The sequence below is a fragment of the Capra hircus genome, chromosome 19, assembly GCF_001704415.2.
Source record: "Capra hircus breed San Clemente chromosome 19, ASM170441v1, whole genome shotgun sequence".
NCBI lineage: Eukaryota > Metazoa > Chordata > Mammalia > Artiodactyla > Bovidae > Capra > Capra hircus.
Genome location: NC_030826.1, coordinates 25032469 through 25054637, shown reverse-complemented (window position 1 = coordinate 25054637; position 22169 = coordinate 25032469). Strand labels below are relative to the sequence as shown.

Here is a 22169-nt window from a genome sequence, read left to right as displayed (position 1 = left end):
TGTCTCAGCACCAGCTCCGAGGGCTGCTCCACACGCGCTCTCACACACTCAGCTCTGGCCCTCGAAGCCTTCTTCCCTCCCAGCCCCCTACTCCCGCCCAGTCCCAGACGCCCGCCCCCAACTAACGTCTCGGCAGAAGAAAAGGTAACTAGTGCCGACAAGCGGCAGGATCCGCCCAGGGTCAAAGTCTCCTCTCCCTCAGATCCCTGACTCCTAACGCAGCTTCCCAGAATCCCCCCAGCTCTAGCTGGAGCCCACCTGGCCTGGGGAGCGTCGCGGCTACCAGGAAGCCGGCAGGGGGTGGGTCGCGACTAGGCCCCGCTTCCGGCCGCTGGCCCAGTCGCCATGGCAACAGGCCCAGGGCAACTTGGGAGCCGTTAAAACTCCGGGGCCACCAAGGGGCTCAGGGACCACGCCGCGGCAGGTTTTGCAGCCACTGCATATGGGGCTGGAACCGGGACCAGACTGGGGCAGAAGCCGGGGTTTCGGGGTGCCAGCGGCGCAGAAAGATCTGACAAACCAGAGCAGATAAGACTGTGCGGAGGCGTTTTGGCCCTCAGAGGCTCCTATAGCACCGCAGAGCCGGGCGGGCTCCCCCAGGCCCCGCCCCACGCCCCGCCCATTCAGAAGCTGCTTCGCCCCGCCCCGCAGTGGCGGAACCCGAAACATCGCTTGTGTTCCGAGGCACGCTTTCCCGATGGCCAGCTACGAAGAGGTGAGCGTGTCCGGCTACGAGGAGTTCATGCAGGTGGTGGAACAGCACAGTGGCAAGACCATTTTCGCCTACTTTTCTGGTTCTAAGGACGCCGAAGGGAAAAGCTGGTGCCCAGACTGCGTGCAGGGTGAGGCCAGGATTCGGGAGGCAGCAGCCCAGAGGAAGTGGCTGGAAGGCCGAGGTTATAGCCAGATAGCCGGGTGGAGAGGAAGCGGAGGGTCTTGCTCCCGGAGTCCCGCAGGGCGATTTGAGCTTTCCTCTTGTCTTTTCCTATCCTGTTCCGACTCTCCTCAATGTATTAAGACCTTCCCGCCCCACCAAAAGTGCTCTTCTAATCTTTCTATCCAAGTAATCTTGGAATCTAGTCCTTTAGACGGAGAAGGCAAAGGCACCCCACTCCAGTACTCCTGCCTGGAAAATCCCATGGACGAAGAAGCCTGGAAGTCTACAGTCCATGGGGTCGCTGAGGGTCGGACACGACTGAGCGACTTCACTTTCACTTTTCACTTTCATGCATTGGAGAAGGACATGGCAACCCACTCCAGTGTTCTTGCCTGGAGAATCCCAGGGACGGGGGAGCCTGGTGGGCTGCCATCTATGGGGTCGCACAGAGTCGGACACGACTGAAGCGACTTAGCAGCAGCAGTCCTTTAGAACTTTGTGTCTTGCAGGACACGTGAGATGGTCTCCTTTCCGTAATTCAGCAAAGATGTGTCTTTGATTGTGCTGGGTGCTGTGGCCTGGGGACAAATCAGGACTGAGAGCCGTACCTTACCCTTAAAAGGATTTCTGATTTCTCAAATCAGAAAAAAAAAAAAAAAAAAAAAAAACCACCTAACTTGTGTTAATCTCAGTTAACTGCACGGTAGTCTAAGTACTTACCAAGACTGAGGGGAAAGGAGAGGGACGCCGTTTGTCAGCGCCTGATTGTAGAGTCGGTGTGTAATTACTTTCATTTTTATCAACTTTTTAAAAAGCTGAACCAGTCGTACGAGAGGGGCTGAAGCATGTTGGTGAAGGATGTGTGTTCATCTACTGCCAAGTAGGAGAAAAACCTTAGTAAGTGGCAATGGGTACTCTATTTCTCAGACATGCACTAGACTTTTGCAGACAGGCAAGAAGGGCCTTTGTGATTCAGCTTCTGAGTTCTAAGGTTCAGTCATGGATAAGTCAAGCAAGTAAAAGATATTAAATACAAATTAAATTTTTGAATGTTCAGCCATTTGTATTAGGTAAGGGCAATTCAATAATTTGGCCTGATATTAGTTCAGAACTTAATTGTCTTTACATTTATTTTATCTTAAAATATATTCACTTAAATGAAATATATTCACTTAAAGTATATATTCACTTAAATGAAATTTTGCACAGGAGAATAGGTCATAGACCTCAAGGTTTTTTAAATGTTTACAACAAAAATGATTACTAAAGGCTAAAAGTAGGCATGTATCAAATATCAAGCAGACTTTAAGAAACCAAGTAAATCTTTTTCATGATCACTTTCTCTTTTTGAAATAGTTGGAAAGATCCAAATAATGACTTCAGGAAAAACCTGAAATTAACTGCAGTGCCTACACTACTTAAGTATGGAACAGTGAGTATCCTTTTTAACTGTTTTGGAGATGCAATTCACCCTATGAAAACTCTTCACTTGTTCTGGATTCAAATTTGAAAAGATCTTGACATTTCATCCCAAACATCATACTGCTCTCCACAATGCATTCAAAACAGACAACTTGGCCGTTCATCCCTATGGCCAATCCCAATAATGTACTAATAATGCAAATACTGGGGGTTTTTTTGTGCCTTTTAAAAGCCACTCTTATTTTAAAATTCTGTAAGCACTGCTGAAGAAAGCTGATTCACATATAATTCCTTAAAAGAGTGGCATCAATAGTTGTTTTCAACTTAATTCATAATCCTGGAGGAAATGAAAGGGTACCTCCTCTAGTCATGGCCCTGGGATTCTCAATTAGAGTTAAGGGGAAGGGGTGAAATTGGGCTTGCTGTCTCCTGTTTTAGTCCACAGAACCAAGTATTTTAATGATTCACCTTAAGGTAAATATCTTTAACTATTTCATAAAACTTGTTACAACTAGTTGATAGTTTCTGTATGGCCTAATTTCTCTGTTCCAAGACTTGTGTCATTCAAAGCATAACAACTTATTCCCTTCCTAATAACATTTTTGTAACCGTGGGTTAAGATATGACTGTTCTTCTCTTACAGCCTCAAAAACTGGTAGAATCTGAGTGTCTTCAGGCCAACCTTGTGGAGATGTTGTTTTCTGAAGATTAAGATGTGCTGATGGCAAATTGTGTCTATTTCCTGATTTGCTCTACTATAAAAGAAACTGTATACCTGCTTTGAATTCATGTTAACAAATAAATTAATAAAGGATGATGTAAAAGAAATCGGTATATATCTAAACAATAGAGCACTATTAAAATGCTCATGAACCCTCAAGTTTGCTTTAACATAAGGGTATTTTGGGGCTTCTCCATTGGCTTAGCGGTAAAGAATCTGCCTGCAATGCAGGGGATGTTATGAGTTCTATCCCTGGGATGGGAAGATCCCCTGGAGGAGGAAATGGCAACCCACTCCAGTATTCCTGCCTGGAAAATTCCATGGACAGAAGAGCCTGGCAGGCTACAATCCACGTGGTCACAAAGAGACGGACACGACTTAGTAACTAAACAACAAGGGTACTTTTAAGCTACCGTAGATAAAACGTAGTCTTTTAAGAGTGGCAGTAGTAGCACAAAGGTATTAGTGGAGATGACAAATACCTAAAAGACCCTAATAGTCCAGTAGACAGCTTCCAAATCTTAAAGGAGTTAGGATCTTTTACCTTAAATTGTATGAATTTACAAAGAATCATCATTCCTAAAACACCTTTGGCTTTACAATGTAGAACTTAACCTAACCACTGAAGGAAAGTCCAGCGCCATCTGCTCCAGCCTCTGCCTAATGCTGGCAGTGTTGTTAGAGCTCTCTGGATGTGCTTCACTGGGATGAGGTGGGTGGCCCAGAGATCAGAGACTATATAACCTGGTGGTGGGAAGGACTCCATTCTGTGAGTCAGTCTCACTGATTATGACTAACTGTAACCCTAGGCGAGTTATTTAACCCGTCTAAACCTGTTTCCTCCTTTATGAACATGGATCATTCTGAGGATAAAATGAGAATGCAGCTAAGCCTAGGGCCTGGGTTTGTGGTATCTACCAAATAAATGTCAACTTTCTCAAATGAGTACAAGTATCTGAGGCTCCTCACCTTTGTTCTAGTCCAAGGTCAAGAGTCCAATTAGTAGTTAACCACCAGTTTTCTCCCTGCCGTTACTAGGTCAGTGACATACCAATGATTCTTCCTTACAGCTCTCTTGCAAAGCAACCCGTGACACAGGTATGTCTCCGGCCTGTAGAATTTAAGAACCTTAATGCAGTTCCTGGTGTCTGATGTCAAGAGGTCACTGACTATCACTTGGCAGAGGACAGGTCGGGTAGCTGATTAAGGGACAGCAAGGCTCCAGGAGACAGACCTGTCCCAGGCCCCACTGTACATGAGCAGGGTTTGGCTTGGCGGCCCTCCCCTTACCTCATGCCCCACTGCCTTAAATAGGTATGCAGTACCTAACATTTCTGTTCTTCAGACATTTCTGTGTTAAATACTAATAAAAGCTTACAAATCCACAGGAAAATCAAAGTAAAACAATTCTGGTTTAACAGAAATAATCTAGTAACAATAAAAGTTCAATTAAATAAGCACACTAACAGTTCTGGCTGCTACCATAATAAAGGTACATAGGAACAGTTTTTTTGTCTTCACTGTACAAAAGCAATATATACATGTCTTAGTAGCCTGGTCAGGGTCCAGCTTTTTATTTTCCTGATGTGTTATTCTGCTGTTGCTGCTCCGCCAGGGCTTGCTGAAGGCGCATCCGCTTCCGGGAATAGTGCTGCCAGTGCAGAATTTGCTGCTCATCAATAAATTTCGCACACTGAGCATTCACCAGCTCCTTGCGGAAGTGTTCGTACTGGAGCAGTTCTAACATGTGTAAACACTGAGGGTACCTGAGGTTAAGTTTATAAGTTAATGATTGACATAATAATACCACGCTCTAGTTAACTCACTTAAACATGCTTTTGCACTCTAGCATTTCTGTAACATTAACTTGGTATACTTTGGTAATACTTTTTTTTTTCCTGCATATACAGAAAAGCTAATCATTAAAAGTCAGCAAAATTTTCAAATGTGAGAAAATGTAAGCTTAGAAAGATTAAATAATTTACCTAAGACCACACAGTAACTGGTAAATAGCGTTACTGTCAACTGGTAACACAATAACTGGTCAACATCTGGGCGCAAATCACACTATTCTCTTCTGGTGATTTCCAAGGTAAGGGATAGGAACACTTTATTTTCATAATTATGTGTTTAATACCTATTGGTTTTCCATAAACTATGATAAGACAGCTTTTAAAAGTGAGTCAACTTCAGAAAAAACTGTGCAGATATTGTATTCCTGTTTTCCACAGGAATATAACAATTCTGAAATTATGTACATATACTCAGAGGTTGAGCACATACACTATAAACAGAAAGCCAAACCTCTGGCTCTCAGAAAAGTAGTTTCAGATAAGGAAGGGGGAAGGCTAGAATGAATCCTGTTATTAAGTTGGAACTGAAAACATCAGGATGAACTCATGGCTTTATACACGTGCGCACACACACAGATATAGAAACAGATACACACAGACCCATTTCTAGCTTTATGTGTTGAGAGAGCCTAGAATCAATGACACTCCAGGACCAATGAGCACACCAAGTACCCAGATCATGGGTTTTAAATAGTATTATCCAGGGTTGGTTGGAGTCGTGGCTGATGCTACGGCTAACACAGGGAAAGTAAAAGATGAGCCTGGACTATTACATAGTGGCAGAAAGAAAAATGCTCAAAAAATACAGGGATTTGTTGAAAGTACACAGGAGCCAGTTTGAAGGTGTTCCCATTGGCTGTATCCAGGATCACTAGTTCAAGAAGATACATAATTATAACCCACAAGATAAAGAATCCAGGAGTCCATACTGATGTAACTTTATAAAATGAATAAATAAATTAGGAACAAGGAAATATTCTGTCCTTACAACTGAATTTCAACTAACAAATGAATAAAGAATTATGGAATTAGAAAATCACAGAAAAAGCTTTCAAGCAAGTATTTTCCACAGATTGCCAAAGTTAGGTAAAAGACTGAAATATGAAACACTATATTTACCGTCTCAAAGCATTCCCTCACAAGATAGGCATTAAATACAAAGCGAAGAACAAGTAATTTGATACAGAGAAAACTAGCAGCCACCAGCTGAACCAGGTCATCAATCTGGAGTGGAGCCTGAGCTCTGCATTCAATGCTGCTGGTCTGAGGACCACAGCAGGCCCCAACACAATGTTTCCTTATTGAACATTTGCTTCCTATACTCCAGAGATACATAGTTGCTTGTAATTGTCAGCAGCTTTGGCCACCTCATGCGAAGAGTTGACTCAATGGAAAAGACTCTGATGCTGAGAGGGATTGGGGGCAGGAGGAGAAGGGGACGATAGAGGATGAGATAGCTGGATGCCATCACTGACTTGATGGATGTGAGTGTGAGTGAACGCCAGGAGCTGGTGATGGACAGAGAGGCCTGGCGTGCTGCGATTCATGGGGTCACAAAGAGTCGGACACGACTGAGCAACTGAACTGAACTGAAGCCTGGAAAGCACTACTCACATCTACTCTAGCTATTTCCTTCTCATGAGGATGTTCTATCAACAAAGACCTAGGTTTGAAACCAGCTCTGCCCATTCTACAGCTGGGTGTCCTTGAACAGGGTACTTAACCTTTCTTAAGGATTAGTTTCTTCCTCCGTAAAATAAATTAATGTGATAACCAAGAGGACTGTCTTCAAGTAGCAAATGCTACTTCTCAATAAGTGGAACTTAGACATACAGTGATCACTTATAAGACTTGGAGAAGACCATGCTCAAAATAAGGGACTATAAATATTTTAATAGGCTACAATTATAGCATCAACCAACAAGACAAAATAGAGATACAAAAGCAAAGTTTGCATTTAGATTTTTTTAAAAAACAAATGAGAAATAAATGGAGAACTCAACTAAGAGCACTGATGAAAATGAGAACTGAAGGATTTTAGCTGACATAAGTGAAAGTGAAGTCGCTCAGTCGTGTCCAACTCTTTGCGATCGCATGGACTGTAGCCTACCAGGCTCCTCTGTCCATGGGATTTTCCAGGCAAGAGTACTAGAGTGGGTTGCCATTTCCTTCTCTAGGGAATCTTCCCAACCCAGGGACTGAACCCGGGTCTCCCGCATTGTAGACAGATGCTTTACAGTCTGCTGCTACTGCTAAGTCACTTCAGTTGTGTCCGACTCTGTGCGACCCCGTAGACAGTAGCCCACCAGGCTCCCCCGTCCCTGGGATTCTCCAGGCAAGAACACTGGAGTGGGTTGCCATTTCCTTCACCAATGCATGAAAGTGAAAAGTAAAAGTGAAGTCGCTCAGTCGTGTCCGACTCTTCCAACCCCATGGACTGCAGCCTACCAGGCTCCTCCGCCCATGGGATTTCCCAGGCAGGAGTACTAGAGTGGGGTGCCATTGCTTTACAGTCTGAGCCACCAGCAAATCAACATTGTGAATCCTTGAATGTAAGAGATAAATTACAGCTGCAGGTCGTGGCTATTAGTGAAATGGTGGAGGACATTGTCTAGAAGAGGTAGCTGCTGCTCTGCTCTAGCCAATGACTGACCTGGGAGAACAAAGACCTGGGGTTATCAGATCTTCCAGAATTTTAAAGAGAAGCTTAGAAATCTGAATCAAAATATGCAACTCTCCAATCTTTAAATTTTGGCAACTAGTAAACAAAAACCTTGTGTAGAAATGAAATGGGAGTTAATTTGCAGCCTCTCTTAAATTTAAATATCTGAATGGTTATTCTTCAAGAAGGCATAGATTGGTTCTGGATTAATTCAGGGTCAAAACTCAGAACATAGTTAAAGTTACATAGAGGTATATCATGTTATAGGACTTCCCTGGTGGCTCAGACGGTAAAGCATCTGTCTACAATGTGGGAGACCTGGGTTTAAGCCCTGGGTTGGGAAGATCCCCTGGAGAAGGAAATGGCAATTGACTCCAGTACTATTGCCTGGAAAATCCCATGGACAGAGGAACCCGGTAGGCTACAATCTATGGGGTTGCAAAGAGTCGGACACAATAATACAAGGAGGAACTTTCTGGAATCTAGCTAACAACGGAATTGGCTGCCCCTGAATGAGTAGTATGTGTTCACTAGAAACCTCCAGCCAGTATACAGATGACCATCTCAGCAATGTTGTGGGTAAAATTGAACCTGACGGTGTCTAGGGCTCAGTGTCCAACACTGAGTCTCTAAGTCTATAATACATACATATAACATGTTGCAATCTAGTAAAAAATATATATATATTTTCTCTGGATTATTAAATGAATAAGTGGTTCTTTTATAAAGGGCCAGTAAGGGTGGAAAGGGTCCCACAGGCAAAAGGAGGATGTGGACTTCATAAAGCAGCTGTTATTAGACAGAGAAAAGTGGCTTGGCCAAAGTACAAGTCTGAAACATTCTCCTCTCAAACTTGTGTCTGTTTAGGGGAAAAAAAAGGCTAGACGTTTCACCACTGCTTTTTGACTACCTATTTAAGACAAAGCAGAGGTGGGCGTTCAAGGCTTATTTTTTATCATTAAAAAGAAATGTTTGTGATTACAATATGCTCCTTGCATTTCAGTAAGCCTTAAAACGAGAGTATCTATTGCACAACCTGAATGATAAATTCATGTATTTATTATGTAAGATATATAAAATAAGAAAGCAGCTATTAAGACTCGGGTACGGTTACCTTCTCCAGAAACCCTTGCTTACAAGTAAGTACCCCTTTCTATGTTCTTTCATTTTCAGGCTATGGCTGTCATTGCATATATGGACTGCAGGTTCCTTGAGGTCAGAAACTCAGTGAGATGCAGGGAGTGGTACAAGATAAGGTCAGAGAAGACAGGGACAGATCACACAGGACTAAGAGACGAGATTTTCTTCTGCATGCAATGGGAAGCGACCAAAGGGTTCTAATGGAATGTAATTTCTATTTTTAAGAGACCAAGTTGGCTTCTGTGTAGAAAATGGTTCTTCTTTGTTTGGCAGGGCAGGGAGAAAGAAGGAATACCAATGAGTAGATACTGTAGTAATCCCAGTTAAGTTACAGATGATGTGTCTCGTATTAAAATGGAGGCAACTGAAAGGAGAGCAGAGATTCAACAGGTATTTTTTCCAACGTGAAAGTAAGAAGTCTATTAAATATCAGTGCTTTGGAGTATAATAAAGTACACACATGTTTAGGACTATAAAAATTAAACTTACTTTAGATACTTGGCATATTCTGGTTCTTTCCAGTAAAGCAAGTACTTAAGATAATTAACAAAAGCTTTATCTTTGAAGTAACCTCTTTGGGCAAGAACTGAAAGGCATAAAAAAAAAAAATACATCTGTAGAGCACACCAGTCCTTGGACTACTGATCTGTGACTAACATAATCGTAAAGAATTTACTTACATAACATTCCCACCACCAACACACACTGAATTCAAAACAGAAGTCCCAGTTTGCTCAATTATATATACCAGTATAAGTGCAACAGTCATTCCATTCAGTTAAGAATGTACAAAACTAGATACTAAAGTCATCTCTCAGAATCCACAGGGAGTTGGTTCTAAGAGGCCCCGCAGACACGAGAATCCACAGGTGCTCCAATCTCCTGTACAAAATAACATAGTGCCATGACAGTATTGTCACCCTCAGGATGGGCAGATTCCACCAACTGAGGTTGCATCCAAGGATACAAAGGGCCGACAGTACTATGAATTTTGACTCTTCTATCAGAAATCGTAACTAGCTATTCACTTCAATGAGGTGCTCAACAACTTACAGTTAAGGTAATTTGGGTTGGCTAAACACTGTACAAATTCCAACTCCAACTGAAACCGCAGTCGATTTCCAGCATCATCTAGGAGAGAAGATAGCAAATCATCCAAAATAAATGTCACTGTATATAATACTGATTTTTAGACAGAAAACAGCAGTACAGACATCTGACTAATGCTGAGTTACATAAAGAAGAGCATGCAAAGGTTTTCCTAAACTGGGTGTAGGAGGAGAAAAACCTTCCTTAGAAGTCTAAGGAAAGCAAAGCCCTGATTTAAAAAAAAAAAAAAAGGTTTATCTAAAGTTAAATTATCAAAGAAAACAAGATTATACATGGAGCAGAACATTAATCACTCGTGAGCCACCATGTTGGGACTTCACAGTGATCACTAGGATAAGCTGCAGCAATGTGCCTTGCCTTATTTTGATAGTGCGTTACAAGCTGTTAAGTGATCAAGCTTAGCAAAAACAAAGTAAATGCTAAATCCATCAAGAGACGTTCAGAATGCAAGATGAAAGAGACCCTGGTGAGTATCAAGAAACGCGTGCTTACGTGAGACCCGTCAGTGGCACAGTAATACAAGAGTTCGCTGACGATATTTTAAACTTAGGCAAGCTCATCTGAGATGCAAAAAAACAACTCGAGGAAGCGGTTTATGATCCAAAATCTCTCCTTTAGTCTTGCCGGAAGCCGGTGGGGCCACTGTTTGAATAACTAACGGGGAGAAAGGATCGGCCAACAAAACAAACTCTGAAAAGGCCAAATTACCTTCGCCCTTCCAGTCGCTAAAAAAAAACCCTGGTCCCTCCCGCTCCGATCACTCACTCTGCCGGGAGTTGGGCCTGGATTCTCAAAAAATCCCGGGAAGCAGGTGTCTGGGCCCGGGACAGTTTCTATTTGACAAAACGCGAGGCTCAGAGCGCTACTCACCTGTCTCCATAGCGACGGCCGCGGCCATCACCAGCAGACACTCTCAAGTCCCCAGCAACCCCACACAGCCAGGATCGGAGAAACGGGGAAGGTCCGGAAGTCGCAGCGTCCCCTTCCTGCCGCGGGGCAGTGTGGGATGCGGGGGTGGGCACAGCTTCGCAAGGGGGCGGGTGGCTCCGCCCATCCAGGGCCCGCCCCGGCCCAACCCCGCCTCCACCTGGACAGGTTCTTGACAGGCTAAGGGGCGATGCGGGGCAGACGGCGCTCTCGAGGGGACGAACCCAGCGTTCCCAAGGAATCTTAGGCATCCCCACCCCAAGATTACGGTGCCTCCACGTGGTTCGCGGGACCCTCGACCACCGCTCTGCCTGCATCACAATGGCATGTGACGTCGCTCCTCACCGTATAAAATAATCCTTCGGGGATTGTGGGGCTGTGGGGCCTCCAAAGGTCAGCTTGGCCCTGTTACCCCCATAAGATGGCCTCACCCCTTCGGGGAAAGCCCTCTCCGGCCCGGGCGGAATCCATCCGCTCCGAGGAGACGGCGACGGTCAGCGTGGAGACCTCGTCCCACCGCGTGGAGACATCCTACCGTCACGTGAGGACATCTTCCCGGCAGGTGGAGACCACCCAGCGCAGCAGCGAGGGACCCTCCGTCTCCTCCTCTGGGAAGCGGCTCCCTCGAGTCCTCGAGGTGTCCTCCCAGCACGTGGAAACCGCCTCGCAGCTCACAGAGACGGCTTCCCGCCACGTCAGGGCCTCGTCCCTGCGGGTGGAGACGTCTGTGCACCGCGTGGAGAGCACGCCGCGGCGGGAGAAGCCAGCCGCCCGCCATAACATCCAAAAGGCCCGATGAAATGCTGCCTTCCTCGGGGCCACGAGGGGGCCATGGCCCTTGGCCAGGGCAGAATCGCCTCCAGTTCGCAGCCTGCCTGCTGCCAGGTGGACCGATCATCTTTGGTTTCCTGGAAAGAGTCCACAAATCAATTTAAGAAAGAGCCAAGCTGCGGTTTCGGGATTTAGCCAACATTCATTGACCCTCCTGCACCTTGGACCAAAGGCAAGCCTTTGACCCAGTGAACTATTTTAATTTGAAGCCAGCATAAAAAGTTTTTAGGCTCTAGATACTGTATGTGTTAAGCTGATGGAAAAGAGACTGTTTGAGCCTCCAAGGCAGGTGAGTTTTGAATTTGGGGCCCTTTAAATGACCTTGGCTGCTTCAAACCTGGAGAAGGAAATGGCAACCCACTCCAGTATTCTTGCCTGGAGAATTCCATGGACAGAGGAGCCTGGCAGGCTACAATCCATGGGGTCACAGAGACCTCGACACAACTCAGCGACTATCACTCACTCACTGAATGACCTTGGCTGCTTCAAACTTAGGGACAAGGAGCAAACAAATCATAATCAGTGAAATTATATGCCAGCTGCAAACCTGAGTTGCAAGCAACAGACTTTCCTTTATTAATTAGTTGGCCTGTGTTTATGTTTCAATATATTTCTCTTTATGCCAAGTCTTTGTGCCTGGTAGCCATACACACAGGTTTTAATAGAGGTCACATGTAGTTCAAAGGGAAAACTGAAGGCCAACGTCAACAATCAAGAATAATCTTGGAAAGGAAACCTGACCTGTGATTTGAGGAGGTGCAGGGGAGGAATATTTATTGAGCATCTACTCTGTGCCGGGCGTGCATTTGGGCTATAGCAGTGAACAAGGCAAACAAGGTCCTAGCCCTCGGGGAGCTTACACTCTAGTGAAAAGGCAGACAACAGATAACAAACCAAGAGTTTTCTGTTGTGATGAGCACTTTGAAGGAAACAAACAGGTGATGTGATAGAGAATATGCTGACCAGTACCTAGTTTTTCTAAGTTAACCTGGTTAGCAACAACTGAAGGCAGGTCAGGGCTACCCCCAGATCAGCAAATCTTAACAGATTAGTAAGTGGAGCCATTCGAGGCGGCCTTGGCTGGGGATGAAGGGACATCCCTGCTTTCAACAATATGTGCTATTTATCCCATTTAGCAGGATGTAAAGACCTGGATTCTATGGGACCTCATTGGGAGATAGAGTACTTGCTGTTGGCAGGCACCGTGATTCATTACTCACATTAATTCATTTAATTACAGGGGAGTGCACCAGAATAGGATTCAGGCCAGGGGAATGTCATAAAACCCCAGAGGCACCCCTGATGCTTCTGCTTCATCAAACATCTGCTATAGATTAATATTTAGACTTTGGAATTTTAGTTTTTGGTGAACTTACTCACTCTTTTTAATGTAACAGACCATGTGCATTAGATACACACTCTTTATCAGTGTTTTTAAATGAGCAAAGTGGTTGCTTTTCTTTAACTGTTCTTTATTAATGTTTTCATTACAAAGTGATAATGTGCTTAATATAACAAGTGAAACAATTCAAGATGTGTAAAGAATCTGTCATCATTGCTTTCCATTTTCCTCCTCTGGTAATAATTCGTGTCAGTAATTTGGTGTATACCCTTCTAGACCTTTCTGCAATAAATGCTCCTGATCTGCTTATTAGTCGTACGTAGAAAACTGGTTGAAAGGTTACTGTGAAGAAGCCAAGAACTTGATTTTGAGATGATTGACTCTCTTGAAATCTAATCCCTTTGTTTTACTTAATAAGGAGACTGAGGCACAAAGTGGGAGCACCTTACCAGTCACATGGCACTTAGCCTACCTGCAGCAGCACTGCCCCCACTGGACTCGCAGAACAGCAAAGATTTCACCACTGGAAACTCATCCATTTAGTTGTCAGTGGCCTGTCCACATTACCCATTAAAGATACCAGGAGAAAGGGCTAGAATAATTAAATCGTTCTTTAGTGTGTCTCTGATGAGATTCTTTACCAGTCCCAGGGCCACTTTATCCATTAGGCATGGCAGGCTGTAATCCTAGGACCTGCCAAAAATTGTTGAAGCTTCAAAAATCCATTGGCTTCAAAATACAAGTAGAAGAAAATAGCAAAATTGAAATTAATAAGGGTCAATGGGCACACCTTGTAATATATGTGATATGATATGGATCAGGACCTCCAAAGATAAGAATATCTAAGATCCAAGCTTAAAATGGCTCTGCCAAGGTAGCTCCACACTGATATCTGGGCTCCGATGAGATGACAGGGTAGGGCCTCTCTCCAAAAATGTTAAGACTGATAACACTGATTCACACTGATTCCTTTATTTTCTCTTTTCTCTCCTCTGACCAGACTGACCTTCCCACTGACTGAGAAACTAGACCTCCAATAAGTGAATTCATCCCTCTGGGCCTCACTGCCCCCACTGAAAATGAGATGTTTGGACCAATCTTTGAATATGTGATTCCCAAAGTGAGGAATGCAGACACTGCTTCAGGATGATTTTAGGAGGTATGAGAACATTTTTTATTTTGATAATTAAATATTTATTTCAGTGTTTTTCTTTTGTTCAGTCACTAAATTGTGTCTCTTTGCAACCCCATGGACTGCAGCCCGCCAGGCTTCCTTGTCCTTCACCATCTCCCAGAGCTTGCTCAAACTCCATTGACTCGGTGATGCTGTATAACCATCTCATCCTCTGTCCCTCCCTCTCCTCCTGCTCTCAGTCTTTCCCAGCATCAGGGTCTTTTCCAATGAGAGTTGGCTCTTTGCATCAGGTGGTCAAAGTATTGGAGCTTCAGCTTCAGCATCAGTCCTTCCAATGAATATTTAGGATTAATTTCCTTTAGGATTGACTGGTTTGATCTCCATGCTGTCCAAGGGACTCTCAAGAGTCTTCTCCAACACCACAGTTCAAAAGCATCAATTCTTTGGCGCTCAGCCTTCCTTATGGTCCAACTTTCACATCCATACACGACTACTGGAAAAGCCAGCTGGACCTTTGTCGGCAAAGTGATGTTTCTGCTTTTTAATGCTCTGTCTAGGTTTGTCATAGCTTTTCTTCCAAAGAGCAAGTGTCTTTTAATTTTGTGGCTGCAGTTGCTGTCCACAGTGATTTTGGAGCCCAACAAAATAAAATCTGTCACTGTTTCTACTCTTTTCCCCATCCATTTGCCATGAAGTGATAGGACCAGATGCCATGATCTTCATTTTTTGAATGTTGAATTTTAATAGTGAATTATATATAATATAAATATAAATGTATTATATACATATATATAATATGTATATAACTAACATTCATACTTGTTATTTCACCAATATTTTACTTCAGCTATAGTGGGCATTTTTAAATGTTTAAATGAATTTATTTAAAGAAAAAATAGATTCCATAAAAAGTCGGCCTTCAGTGTGGCCAAAAATTTGAAAGTGATATGGAACACACTGATTAGTGTTTGGGAAATGAGGCACTAATTTAGTTCCCTAAGTGAATGGTTTTTTAGATGCATGAGAAAGCCTGGGACTGTGAGGTCTATTTATTGTATTGTAATCAGCATTTTTCTTACTCATGAAATAAAAAATAGAAAATATAAAATATATTAGAGTGTTCACACATAGTAAAGGTAAGAATTGCTTTGTGAAATTTTTCTGTATTGTCACAGTGTGCTAAGTTTCCTCAGTCGTGTCCAGCTCTTTGCAACGCTATGGACTCTGTCCATGGGATTCTCCAGGCAAGAACACCGGAGTGGGTTGCCACGTCCTCCTCCAGGGAATCTTCCCAACCCAGGGATTGAACCCGGATCTCTCAACATCTCCTGCATTGGCAGGAGCGTTCTTTACCACTAGCACCGCCTGGGAAGCCCTGTCACAGTGTAAAATATGTTAATATTGGGAGTCACTATCCAGAAAGCTGAAAAAAGAAAATGCATCCTCTGAGTCCATGACAATGTCTGAGTTTGTGCCATGACAGAGCGTGGACAGCAGAGGTCAGACCATCCCCACACAGCACGGCAGCAAAGGCTGATTCTTAGCTGAGCAGAAATCTCAGGGGCATGCCAGGCAGCAGAGAGGCCTGAGGCCAGGCCTGAGGTGACAGAAAATCACAGTTGTTAACAGACAATCCAGCTTGTTTGCCTGTGGCAGTGACCACTTCTGAGAGGGACCAGAGCGCCAGGAGCTCCCTGGCCCTCCCCAGGAGCACTCCAGGCGGCACTGCCGCAGCCACTTCCCAACCTCCACCCACAAGCTGGATTCTCATCTCTGAACTTTTCCCAACACCCTGGGGATGCTTCCATGTCTGGTGCTTCTCAGTCTAAGGCCCCGTGATTGAGGATTAGGCCCAGCCACATTCATCTTGAAAATCAAAGCATCTTCGTGTGATGCGCCCACACTGATTTAAGGGAGGACATTCGTGTTCCATTCCAAAAGGAGCCTGAGTAGAGACCAGCCAGCGCATGGTGAGGACTCACTCTCCCCCAGGCACTGTTCAGAGCACCCCTGTATCCTTCACACCAGCATGAGGTGGATCAGAACACGGGAGCACAGAGACGTTAAGGCACCTACCCTGAGTGACCAGCCAGGAAGAGGGGCTGAGACCCAAGCTGACTCCAGAGCTTGTGCTCTTTAACTGCTAGCTTCTGCTGACACGAGAGGCTGGAGAGCCTGAGAGCCTTCCCATGTCTCTTTCTTTTTTTCCTTAATTTCTTTTTTGTTTTTTCCAAGTCTCTTTCTGCTAGTCCCAGCGTCACGTCTGGCAGCCTCTTCGGTCCACATCCTCTCTGATCCTCCTGTAGCATTTGACCTCCTGTAGCATCCCTTCCTCGAAATGTTCTCCTCCATTGGTTTCCATGGAGGAGAAAATCCTGCTTGTCCTCAAAGCCCTGCTCGATTTCCGCCCCCACCAAGGAGGCTGGTCTTCCACCCGACCCGGAGCCCACTTCCCGAATCTTCTCACTCCCCACTGCTGCTCCCTCTGTTTATAGCACCCATGTGATTGCTCTTTAAATTACTCCTCGTTGTTTACTCCTGTCTCTCCCATGAGACTGAAAGCACATCAAGGGCAGGGACTATCACAAAGCCTCTTTGTGCCCAGTAACTATGCCCGGGGCCGAATGAACAAGGTTTGGTTTGTCTGGACACAGGCATGGTCACTGAACGTTCTCAGCCCCCCTGTAAGGCAAGGGCATCCCCTGGCAGTAAGCAGGGAAAGCACAGAGGGTGTAGCTTCTCCAGAGCACAATTAAGGACACATTTGCAAAGCCGGACGGGCTTTGAATAAAGACAGAATTGTTCAATGACACATGCTCACTCATACTACATGGTCTTTTTCCCTTCATTTTATTCACCCACGATTTACTGAATTCCTGCTCAGTGCCAGCTTCTGAGATGGTCGCCAGGAGCTAGGGGAAGAGGGAAACTGGATGATTCAAGTCCAGAAGCACATCTGTGACTACTGTTGGGGTAAGCCAGGAAAGGTGACCCCATGAGCCCTCCTTCCCTTTGTCTTCTGTTATAAGTTGCCTTCACCTCATGATGCTTCAGCTGGGAGTCCAGACTGCAGCTGGCTTAAACAGATTGCTATGCTTGAAAATAGCAAGACACTTCAGAGCCTGCAAAATCAAACTTTATCCCTTTTCTTAAATAAGGATGCAACTCTAGTGTGTCAATTCGGGCTTGACTTCTTGGGGTATGACCTTGGAGTGACTCAGCGGGCATTACCCAGATTCTCTGGGGCCACCCAAGTGAGCTGGCCAGGTGGGCAGCCTCAGCTGAGACTGTCTCCCCACCAGTCTGAGGTCTGCGGATCAGGCTTCATGGTTGGAGAGCTCCAGACAGGGAGTGGCAGGGCAGGTCCCTTGGGAAGACAGGAGTGTGTGAGGAGCCAAGGACCACTGTTCCCCAGCAAGGGTGGGGCCGCCCAAACATCCAGATGGTGGGATCACGTATGTATTATTTTTTATGTACTGATAGTTTTATTTTCTGTTTATTTGCACATACCACGGTCTTCATATTCTCTATTTGTGTAAATATTTATAGCAGCCTCCCTATAGCGTGTTGGACAGAATGGAGAACACTGCACTCATCATCTCTTTATGACTGTTATTTTTCTGTTGAATTATTTCCTCGCAACCCACTCCCAGGAGTTTAATTACCACAGGCAAGGGGATGAACATTTTAATAGCTCAAGAGCTGTATTGCCTAATTCCTCCCCTAGAAGACTGTGCTAATTTGCAGGGCCCCTAACAGTGTGTTTAAGCTGGCTTTACCACAGCCTCAGAGCATGAGATGTTATCATTTCCCTAATGAGTGCTAATTTAGTAGGTGTGGAGTGGCACATTCAGCTACTTTAACGTGCGTTTCCCCAGCTACATGGAGGATGAGCATGTTGTAGGTACTGGTCCCTTCTTTCGATGGCCTTCCTGCTGCATTGTAGGCCCTATGTGTCTATCTCTCTCCGCCTCTCACTGACTGCGTGTTGGCCTCTCTCTTTCTAAGCCGGTCTCCATCTTTCCACCTCTGAATCCTGTTTTTCTCTGGTTTCTAACTGGGCAGACACATGGCTGATTCGTGACGGTCCTGGACAAGCCCTGATAAGCTGCTGGCTGGACCCAGACACTGGGCCCTCCCCAGTGAACTCAGATGAGGTTCTTTCTTCCAGCGGGGACTCCTCTGGGCTGACCTCCCAAGAAATGGCTGGGAATGACCAGGCTGCCCCTCCTCAATGAGCCCCTCTAATGATGTGTTCCAGGCTCTCCATCCTCAGGACAACGCACCAAACAGACCTGCATGTCCTAGCAGTTGGGACTGTGGGGTCTGACAGAGCCAGTGAGCAGGGTCCCAAAGTCCAAATGGGTGACAGCAGAGGGGCCCACAGAGGCGAACGGCTCCAGCGAGCCCTTTGCCCAAAGTGGCAGAAAGAGCTCGCTTCTCAGGCAGAAAAGCCCCTTGGCCCCAGGTAGATGGAGAGCACGCCGCACTCCATAGTGTGGCAGGAGTGGGGGGCTGGCACACTGCTCCACTTCCAATGGTCTTGAAGGTTCTTGGGCACTTGGGAAGATTCCAGAAAGACTTCAGAAAAGCAGCGGACCTCAAGGGGAACTCTGCACGTGCACCCGGTGAAGCCCCGTGCTTGGCGAGTTGCTGACTCCAGGCACCAGACCTGCCTGCCGCCACATGTCACTGAAGGTAGACGGGCCTTGGGGGGGTCTGGGCCTCTGCAGTCACCTCTCAGACTCCGTGGATGGTCCTAGAACATTAAAATCAGAGAGATTGTTAAAAGCCAGACAGGCACTCTAACATCAAGTGTTCTGCCCTTTCATTTAATGTTGCCAACATAACTCAGCTCTTTCTAAAACGATTATTATATAACAAATGCATGAAAAAAGTGAAAGTGTTAGTTGCTCACTTGCGTCTGACTCTTTGTGACCCCATGGACTGTAGCCCACCAGGATTCTCTGTCCATGGAATTCCCCAGGTAAGAATACTGGAGTAGATAGCCATTCCCTTCTCCAGGGAATCGTCCTAACCCAGGGATCGAACCCATGTCTCCGTAATTGCAGGCAGATTCTTTACCAACTGAGCCACCAAGGAAGCCCATAAAAATGCATGCCCATTCTTAAATATTTGGGAAATACAGAAAACAACAGAGAAGGGAATGCAATACCATAGGTTCGCCAAAGATAATTTTAATTATAAATAAAAATAATATTTTCATTATCACCAAGATCATACAGTATACATTATACAATTTTATATGTACTTTATTCACTTTAAATTATACATGATAAGCATTTTCAGCATAGTGAAATATTCTTCATAAACACTTTTAATTCCTACCTACAAGTTTTGAGTGAGACACACAAATAAATAGATACTAAGTTAGCCAAAAAGTTAATTTGTTCAGGGTTTACTATGGAAAACCCTAGATGAACTTTTGGCTAACCCAATACTTACTGTTATCCCAATGTTTGTCATTATGTTTTTTTGTTTTTCAAGGATGTAAAAACACACCGGGGTGGCGGGGAAACACTGAGGTAAAAATCTTTTAAATATAAATCCTTGTCCACAATTTGAATTTTCCCTTAGATTATTCACACTGATAGGGTATAAACATGTTTTTAGTCTTTCGACTTTGCTTGCCAGAAAGGTTGAGCTAACAACATGTATTTGTCTCACCACATACAACTACGTGAAGAAATATCACTTTAAAAACATTTACTGATCTGAAAAGCAATGAGTCTATCGCCTCCTTTTAATAGGTAATTTGAGACTCGGTGAGGAAAAGGGACATGCCTGCGGTCATCCCAGGAATGTGTTATCTCATGCCATCCTCTCAACAACCTACAGTATCAGGGAGCTAAAGCACGTGGATGGGATAACCTGTTCAGACTCTCATTCAGCTCATGAGACATGGAGCCTGTGAGTTTAATCCCACATAGTCAGGAACCCCGGCCCCTTCACCTCAGTTCTATGGCTGCTTGTTGTTACCAGACATGATGCTGAAAGGTGGTTTGGGGCCAAGACCTGAAAGAACTAAGAGTTTGGATGGATTTACCCTATGGACAGAGGGGCGCCATTAATGGGTCTTAAGCCTCAAGACTGTGTTTTACAAAGATATTTCTGGTGGACTGGCTGGGGGAGGCTGGAGGCAGGGAGGCTGGTGGGGGAGATGCCAGGCACAGATCACGTGGACGACAGAGGCCTGCGCGGACCTATGTGCACGTGTGCTTGTGGGTTACGGGCCGTGGGCAGTCAGGAACATTAGGGGTCTGGGGAGGCCTCCTGCCATGCCCTTTTCACTGGGTAAGGGCCATTTTTATCTGCTACACGTCAGGCAGAACCTGTGCCAACTGCCCAAGACTGCACCTCAAATCTAGCAAATAAGAGAGAGGACGGTGTGGATTACGTTATATTTAAAACAAGCCCACACAATGCCTGTAATTTTTTATTCTGACTCCGTAATTATAGCCCAAGACCGGTCAGATCATAGTTATCCCCACACCGACCCACTGTTGAGACACATTGAATTAAAGGCTTTGCTGCTCCTTCAGATTCTATTTTGGACGCCAAGCACTGGCAGGTAACTGGCCTTTCACGAGACCCGTCTCAATGGAGCCCCTCCCAGAGCAGCCTGCACGAAGGCCAGGTCAGCACTGGGCCCTTGAGAAGACCCCTGATGCTGTGATGCTCTGCCCGGCCTGAGCCTTGGGCTAGAGCCAGGGCCTGGAGAGCTATGGAGGTGCCATCCTTGGAGCAGGCCTACCTCCCACGGTCAGACCCATCTTGGAGCTTCTGCACTCTGAAAGATTCCTGCCCCAGACCTTGACCAGGCCCAGGGTCAGATAGGCCAAGCCCTGGCCATCGGGCAGTTGTCACAGATAGGCTGGCATTGCCAAAAGAGGCCTGGTTTAGAAAAGAGGCGAGAAAAAGCACAAAGGGCACAAGCCAGCCAGGCTCACACAGGCAGCCCCTGTGACTAACCCAGTCTGGGATCCACCAAAGAACACCACCTCTCAGCCCCTGATAGAGCAAGAGTGGGCTTGTCCCTGCCCACAGACCTGGAACCCCACTGCCCTTCCTCCCTGTGCCCCCTGCCCCCACACACAGGCCTGCCTCCAGGGGACACTGGCAGGGAGATCAGCTAGCTCCCACTTTACATAAACTGCACGTCTGGGCTCTGTCGGAGGCCCTTCACTTGTATCATCCCATTTACTCACGTCACCCCTGCCAAGAAGATGTGACTAGTGTTATCGCAATCTCCAGTTTAGGCTTGAGGACGTGGAGCTGAGCGGTCAAGCGTGGGGCTTCAGGCCACTAGTTCATGTGTGAAGGAGTGGGAACCAGAGTCCAGTGGTCAAACTTCTCCCCAGATCTCATGGCTCGTCCACAGGCAGCTGGCCTGAAACCACCAGGCTTGCACCCAGCTGCTGGGTGGTGGTCTCACACCCCCCAGCAACTCTCTTAGTACTTGGACCCAAAAAAGCCCAGTCGCAGTACCTGAGCACAGCTTTCCTGCTACACACGGCTCCTTGCCTCAGCCAGCTCCCTGCTCCGACCCTTTCTCTCACGTCCCGCTATAGAACGGACAGTTCCTTCCTCTGGCCTTTGATGCATCTTGCACACACTTCTCACTTCTGTTTTTACATCTAGGACATTATTGTCACTATTCACATGACCCTCCTACCAGACTTCTCAAAGGGAAGGGCCTGTGTCCTATCTCTCAGTTACTATTTTGACACCTGGGACATAGTGGCTGCCTACTCTTTGTTGTAAGAAAAAAGGAGAGTCTGAAAAGCTATTCATCCTTCAAAAAAAGTATGGCTAGTTCAGTTCAGTTCAGTTCAGTCGCTCAATCGTGTCCGCCTCTTTGCAGCCTCATGAACCGCAGCACGCCAGGCCTCCCTGTCCATCACCAACTCCTGGAGTCCACCCAAACCCATGTCCATCAAGTCAACCATCTCATCCTCTGTCATGCCCTTCTCCTCCAGCCCTCAATCTTTCCCAGGATCAGAGTCTTTTCAAGTGAGTCAGCTCTTCTCATCAGGTGGCCAAAGTATTGGAGTTTCAGCTTCAACATCAGTCCTCTCAATGAACACCCAGGACTGATCTCCTTTAGGATGGACTGGTTGTATCTCCT

The 22169-nt window shown here is 45.6% G+C and overlaps 4 protein-coding genes across 8 annotated transcripts in view; 2 read left to right on the top strand and 2 right to left on the bottom strand.

Moving 5' to 3' along the window:
• The window catches only part of KIAA0753 (KIAA0753 ortholog), a 62584-nt gene extending 62029 nt beyond the window's left edge, over positions 1–555 (bottom strand). For all 4 annotated transcript variants that reach the window (XM_018064447.1, XM_018064449.1, XM_018064448.1 and 1 more), the window contains exon 1: positions 259–555. The gene's annotated coding sequence lies outside the window, so the exon portion shown is untranslated. The remainder of the gene's footprint in view (positions 1–258) is intronic.
• Positions 607–3177, top strand: TXNDC17 (thioredoxin domain containing 17). The gene is made up of 4 exons (XM_005693429.3): positions 607–842; positions 1693–1774; positions 2234–2309; positions 2943–3177. The coding sequence occupies exons 1-4, from the start codon at positions 698–700 to the stop codon at positions 3009–3011; spliced, it is 372 nt and encodes a 123-aa protein (XP_005693486.1). The 5' UTR covers positions 607–697; the 3' UTR covers positions 3012–3177.
• On the bottom strand, positions 4414–10777 carry MED31 (mediator complex subunit 31). Its single transcript, XM_005693428.3, has 4 exons — positions 10656–10777; positions 9729–9806; positions 9165–9261; positions 4414–4786 (listed from the first exon to the last, which is right to left on the bottom strand). The coding sequence occupies exons 1-4, from the start codon at positions 10681–10683 to the stop codon at positions 4594–4596; spliced, it is 396 nt and encodes a 131-aa protein (XP_005693485.1). The 5' UTR covers positions 10684–10777; the 3' UTR covers positions 4414–4593.
• Positions 10834–21935, top strand: C19H17orf100 (chromosome 19 C17orf100 homolog). Of its 2 annotated transcripts, none has more exons than XM_018064453.1 (3): positions 10834–11832; positions 13886–14044; positions 21906–21935. In XM_018064453.1, the coding sequence occupies exon 1, from the start codon at positions 11134–11136 to the stop codon at positions 11509–11511; it is 378 nt and encodes a 125-aa protein (XP_017919942.1). In that variant the 5' UTR covers positions 10834–11133; the 3' UTR covers positions 11512–11832; positions 13886–14044; positions 21906–21935. The 2 variants fall into 2 exon arrangements, with proteins under 2 accessions (XP_017919942.1, XP_017919941.1); XM_018064452.1 differs by lacking the exon at positions 21906–21935 and adding an exon at positions 15196–15237.